Source organism: Coregonus clupeaformis, chromosome 2 (genome assembly GCF_020615455.1).
Source record: "Coregonus clupeaformis isolate EN_2021a chromosome 2, ASM2061545v1, whole genome shotgun sequence".
NCBI classification, from domain to species: domain Eukaryota; kingdom Metazoa; phylum Chordata; class Actinopteri; order Salmoniformes; family Salmonidae; genus Coregonus; species Coregonus clupeaformis.
In genome coordinates, this window is record NC_059193.1 from 34,972,652 (window position 1) to 34,979,263 (window position 6,612).

The 6,612-nt window shown below is 40.8% G+C and overlaps 1 protein-coding gene across 2 annotated transcripts; it reads right to left on the reverse strand.

Moving 5' to 3' along the window:
* Positions 1–602: 602 nt before the first annotated feature.
* On the reverse strand, positions 603–5,859 carry LOC121535339 (cyclin-A2). 2 transcript variants are annotated; one of them, XM_041842312.1, is made up of 9 exons: positions 5,630–5,859; positions 5,225–5,480; positions 4,534–4,783; positions 4,296–4,396; positions 3,966–4,189; positions 3,479–3,683; positions 3,264–3,377; positions 2,283–2,416; positions 603–1,317 (listed from the first exon to the last, which is right to left on the reverse strand). In XM_041842312.1, exons 2-9 carry the CDS (start codon positions 5,438–5,440, stop codon positions 1,266–1,268), a joined length of 1,296 nt encoding a protein of 431 aa, XP_041698246.1. In that variant the 5' UTR covers positions 5,441–5,480; positions 5,630–5,859; the 3' UTR covers positions 603–1,265. The 2 variants fall into 2 exon arrangements, with proteins under 2 accessions (XP_041698246.1, XP_041698255.1); XM_041842321.1 differs by having other exon boundaries at positions 5,560–5,852.
* Between the last annotated feature and the right edge of the window lie 753 nt (positions 5,860–6,612).

The following is a 6,612-nucleotide window of genomic DNA, read 5'->3' on the forward strand; positions in this document are numbered from 1 at the left end:
CATTTCCGGGGGGAGAGAATTCAGACGATTATATTTGATGAAAGTCACCTTGTCCTAGAGATATTTACACGGTTATCAAAATGCCACGCGAAACACAGCCCTCAAGTGTTTAAAACCCCCTATGGGAAAAATGAATGTTGGAAAAACGATTGGTGACTGCTAGGTTTTATGACTCATACTGGGCTACTGAATATAGCCCAGTCACATCACCAATTGCGCCGTTCTCCCGCATGTTGTTGAAAGACCAAGACAAAAGTAGTTTGACGTTTGGGACACAAGTCTTGCTTCTTGGTAAGACTGATGTAAACACACAACTTGTATGAAAGCTGTTTGTTTAGGCATTTGGCAATGTGAAACCAACCGGAACAAAATGTAGAAAAAAAATCAAAATCCAACTGATTCTATAGCTCAGAACTGTATGAAGACACCTGAAATTCAAAATATTTAGTGTTTAACAGTCACATGTACAGGGTTGCAGGTGTGAGTGCAAGGTACAGTGAAACATCTTTGGCTTCGAGCTCCAACATGCAGAACTAAATGAAATAAAACAATGAAAATGGCAATAAAAACAATAGAACTAGAAGCAGTAATAACAGAGGGTCTTTGCGGGAATGGAATTTATTTACAAGAAATATTTTACAGCGCAGATGATGCCTTGATTGATAACCAGTGAACTCCCAACAACACACATACCTTTGAATGAGGCAAGTGATTTAAAAACAGCAGACTGTCCTGCAGAATGTTGAGCCAAACTAGACTTAAGCTTCCAACCTTGGCTAGAATACATTTGTGAAAAAATAATAATAATTCAGTACAGCCCATAGAAAATGTCAAGTAGTCATAGAAAACCCAAACACGGTTAGTCTGGGGAAAGATTTGTCAGGAAATATTCACAAGTGTGTCTATTAGTTTCAGTGGGGAAAATATAAGCTGCAGTTTTATTACAAGAATGCAGACAGGGAAAGATGCATCTTTACAGCTTTTTAGCAGTTAAAAACCACATTTGTCTAGTGAGAACAGACAAACATGACATAGCTTGATTAACATTACAAAGCTCAGGGTTGCGTCAAGCATAAAACACAATCCTACAGGATTGTACATATAAAAAAACCTCACTAAATTGAGCCCACATCCACAGAAGATTGATGCCATGGGTTCAGTTACACATTTTGGCAATATGTCTCGTGTAGTAAAAAAATTAATGTGCGGAGAAAACACCCCCAATTAGAACAGTTCTCAGCATTGGTGAGCAAAGGAAAGAAAAATCAATTCAATGACAGTTTCTCTGGGGGCTCGATGAGAGAGACCTCTTGGTACCTAGACAGCAAGAAACACAATATGGTAAAAAAAAAAAAAAAATCATTCAGACCCACCAATTCATGTTCAATCTAATAGAAATCTATAAAATTACTATATGAACAAGTAGTTCCCCTTAAAATGAAATGTCCAGTAAGCTTACACACATGGTTATTTTATACTGAACGAAAAGATAAAACGCAACATGTAAAGTGTTGGACCCATGTTTCATGAGCTGAAATAAAAGATTACAGAAATTTACACTATGCACAAATTTGTTTACATCCCTGTTAGTAAGCATTTCTCCTTTGCCAAGATAATCCAGCCACTTGACAGGTGTGGCATATCTAGAAGCTGATTAAACAGCACAATTACACAGGTGTACCTTGTGCTGGGGACAAAAGGTCACTAAAAAGGTGCAGTTGTCACAACACAATGCCACAAATGTCTCAAGTTGAGGGAGCGTACAATTGGCATGCTGACTGCAGGGATGTCCACCAGAGCTGTTGCCAGAGAACTGAATGTTAATTTCTCTACCATAAACCACCTCCAATGTCATTTTAGAGAATGTGGCAGTACATCCAACCGGCCTCACGGCTGCAGACAGTTGATGAAACTGAGGAGTATTATTCTGTCTGTAATAAACTATTTTGTGGGGGAAAACTCATTCTGATTGGCTGGGCCTGGCTCCCCAGTGAGTGTCATGGCTGCACCCCTGCCCAGTAATGTGAAATCCATAGATTGGGGCATAATGAATTTATTTCAATTGTCCGATTTCCTTATACAAACTGTAACTCAGTAAAGTCGTTGAAATTGTTGCATTTATATTTTAGTTCAGTATAGATTAGCGGCGCAAATTAATGGATTGGATACCAATGGAATGTTTACATTGGCAAATATACAAAGTGGATTACAGTGACCACTAGTCATTAATGAACTACTTTCAGATAAGAACATTTAGAAATCCATCTGTATGGTTCACTTACTTTGCGCCCTTGTACTTCTCCCTCACTGATTGCTGTGCATGCGTAGCAGCGTTGAGATACATTTGGTGCAGATCCTCTACGCAAAGCATCAGGTCTTCTAAAGAGTAGCCAGTCACCTCTGCCAGAGACTTGGACTAAAATAAAACAGAAAAAAATAAAATAAAATTATAATGTCACTGCAAAGTTATTTGTTTTAGGGCAAAGATATCAGTTGTCATTTGAGTTGTGATCAATTGCAATCTTTTATTCCACACAGGCTAGCGGTCTCTTCAGGGTATGACAATCTCACGCTACAGCTGTATAAGGAACATTTTAGGTTTAAACTTTAAGTGTTGAAAATAAAAACCTGAAGATCAAATGCAAGCAAGAGATTGCGAGTCAGGGAGGAGCCTGATGATCAAGAAGGTTAGAAACACATGGGTGGGTGATTCCGTGTATACCCCTGTTGTCAGTAAGCAAACCTGTCAACTAGGGAATAGCCTACTTTTCAAACATGATTCTTAGAAAAGCATATTTAATATGGAACAGACTTTAGTAACAGTTGGAAATCATTTTCTGTGCCAAGTTCAGGTATAGAATTTCATTTAATAAGGCCACTTGACCTTCAGTGACACCCAATTGGCCAAGGCATCATTGGCCCATCAATGTCATATATTAACATTAAAACAGCAAGTGAGACAAAAAAAATGCCTTTACTGTGAAGACTTGCATACATACGAGGAGAAAGAAAAACGTTACTTGTGTTAATGTTTCTCTCCCAAAGTAATCAAAACAGACAGTGAGAGCCAGTGGCAGATATTCTGCAGGGAGAGAGTTCCTGTCCGCACCAGCTACCAAATCCTGGCCTACGGCACCGAGGCCAAGACCTGTTTAAGACGCTACATTCTGTTGCCCTATTTTGAATGGGGCATAAAGGCCAAACCAGAAGGTCAAGGAAACTCCTACCCTGGTAGAACGCTTACTGCGGCATTGCAAACTTACCCATGAGCCTCCTGTTATTGTGTGGTTTGCCAAAACTAAGGCGGCCGCAGCAGTCTGAGAGGGGAGGTACTTCAGGAAAGGGTCTGAGTCTACTAGACTGAGCTCCCCTAGGAACTAAGACAAAGTTTGTCAAAGAATTATAAAATATCTATAAAACCACAATTTCAACTTAAATTACAAAATGTGAACGCCACAACAACGTGTGCTCTACTCACCATCGACAAGCTCTCCACCTTGCTGCCGACAGGCTGGGTGAGAAAGTACTGAGTGAGAAACTGGTTGATGGTAGGAGAGGCCAGATCAAAGGAGAGCACTTTCAGCACCAGATGCTCCATTCGCAACACTTGCTTCTTCGTGTAGGTGTCGTCCGTGATGTAAACAAACTCTGCGACCTCCGGGGGGTAGATCTCTTCAAATTTCCTGCATTTGAAGGAAAACCAGTGTGATCAAAGCAAATCGCTTAGATTGGCACTATCAATTAAAAAGGAGTTCTTCATCTCTAGGGTTGACACTTTTAGTTAAAGGGATAGCTCCTGCCAAAATTAAAGTGTCAGATGTTGGTGCCAATCTTTTCCATTCATTTGGGACAGAGGCCTAATACATCTAGTGGGCTTTACACAACAGATAGCAAAGACTGTTTACTCAGCACACCTTCGAGCATACAAAAAGGATGGCTATGTTGGGGGGGTCTACAACACTTACGACGCCAACAACATTGCAGCGGTCCCAACCAACTGCAGCTTCCCCCGCAGGACTGACATGGAAGACAGGAAACGGTCGATGTAGTTCACTGCAAGGTAGAGCGTCTCGTTCTGGAGCTTGTACTCCTCTCCAACCTCCACCAGCCAGTCAACGAGGATGGCCCGCATGCTGTTGGTGATGTCTGGCTGCTTTTTCATGTAGCCTGCTTTTGGTCTGGATTTAACCTAAGGACAAGAGTGCATAAGGACAATGAGTCTTCACAACACTGTAGTTACAGTTCAGTTATTTGTGTGAACTGAAAAAATGAATTGCGCACGCCAGTTTGCTCACCTCCATTTCTCTTAGATGCGTGTGTATTTCTGAAGCATACTCCGTTGCCGCGTTCACTGGCTTCTCATCACCTTCAATAACTGACATATCCATGGGAGAATCTGTATAGAGCAAAATCATTTGAAAACGTTTGACTTTCGAATCCATATGAGACGACACCATGTTCATATCAGATTATTGAAAGGGTAAATAAATTGGGGCTAAATAAATATAGATGAAGTCCAGCTGGATTACTCACCGTCAAAACTAACATTCATGTTAGACACACATGTTGCTGTTATGTCAAGAGAGGAGAGAGGCTGCCTTAGAAGGGTAACTGTTGGGTTCAGTTTCAGGGAGGAAATCTCTGTGGAGGGCTTGGCCTTGAGGGACACCGGTTTCTTGGAGCAGGCACCATCAGGCTCATCCACATGAATCTGGAAAGCAGGCTGCTTGCTGCCCAGCTTCTCTGAATAACTTTTAGGTATTTCATTTTCGCAGGACAGCACCTGAAATGAGGACAGAATTTCAAATATTTCAGTGCTCATGGTTTCGACAATGAGTTAGACATTTCATGTAAATTAATCATTTTAATATGGGAAGAATTAGGTTTGAGAATGCAAGTTGGCCATCCCAACTAGCACAAGAGATTGACAGTATAAAATGGCGGACTAACGTTACTTGGAAGGGAACCTACCCAACTATCAGACATTAAAAAATTAGACAAAAATACATTCAGTAAAATGGAGATGAAATTCTAAATTATCAAAATAAACTGCGCTTGGTCGTGAATTAAAAAAAATGTATCCTAAGGTTAGCAAAGGTTAGCAAATTGCCTAGCCACCAGGCTTAATCTGCATGCTACTGCTATGTTAGCAAGGTTAGCTAGCTAGGCAACAAGTCTAAGTATATGGTGTTGGCTGGCTAGTGGCTAGTTGGAAGTTACCAACCTGTTTTGTGCCGCGCAGAGTTTGAGGTTTGCTGCGTTTGTTGTTTTGCAAGGCTCCCAGGACAGTTCTCTGTGGTGCTTTGGGGACAATGTTCTCCTGGTTGTCCACCCGGTTTTTGAGTGTACCCCTTTGTCCGGACAACATATTTTCCTGGTTTTGGTATTCTGGCAGTGGAACATCAACCGCGCTTCCGTGTCCTTGGTTTGATCCTGACATGTTGTCCTCCGTTCCTGGCTCACTAACGTCAAACAAGTCACTGCAGAAACGTGCAATTTGTTACACAAAATTAAAACAGAACCTTGATGGTAAATAAATAAAATATAAACTGGACTTACAAATGAAAGCACAACTAGAGGCTAGCTAGTTATCGCACAAGTCTGACGTGTTGAGATGACAACAACGTACCGTTAGCAAAAGTCGGAGCTTCAAATTTAAAACCCTATCTGGAACGTTGATGCACCAAAATCCTCTGCATGAAAACCCGACATTAGCTGGCCATGCTGTTTGACAAAATGTTATACATTAACCGATCGCCCAATCTGCTAACTAAATAAAATCCCCTGTTTCTCAGAGCATGCAGCTAGATATATGTTACTTTTTCTCAGTTCAAGTAGCCCGCGACTATTGAAACGGCCAATCAGAGCCGAAGGAGAAAGTACGTCACGAAGCTACGGCGGCTGATAGAACTCAGATTCAATGTGTCCGCGAATGCACAGCCGTTGAGATTTCGGTGTACACTTTTGTTGTCAGGCGGGACAAACTGAACATGAATATTCAAAGCTCGATTTTTTATAATTTTAATTAATATAATATCGTAAAAACAATTATGATCTCTCTGAGAGCATCTCAAAGTATTGTTACACTCACTTATGTTATACACAGAGTAGACAACCCACGACAAATAAACATTTTACATTTTAGTCATTTAGCAGACGCTCTTATCCAGAGCATACATTATTATTTATTTTATTTTTTTCATACTGGCCCCACGTGGGAAACGAACCCACAACCCTGGCGTTGCAAACGCCATGCTCTACGAAGCCGGCCATTCCCTCCCCTACCCTGGACGACGCAGGCGCCGCCCCATGGGTCTACGACAGAGCCTGGATTCGAACCAGGATCTCTAGTGGCACAGCTAGCACTGCGCCACTCGGGAGGTGTAAACCACAAATGATTTAATATTTGATATATTGAAATACTCTATTAAAAAAAAAAAGTATATAATATATATATATAACCTTAAATAGTAGCTTTTTAACTAGCTCATCTGTATGTTTTTTAAACATTACATCTTTGTCAATCCAAATACCCAAATATTTATAGGCGGGAACCCGATCGATGGGAGAACCATCCAATGAATAAATATGTAGTCCATCTGAATTTTTTTT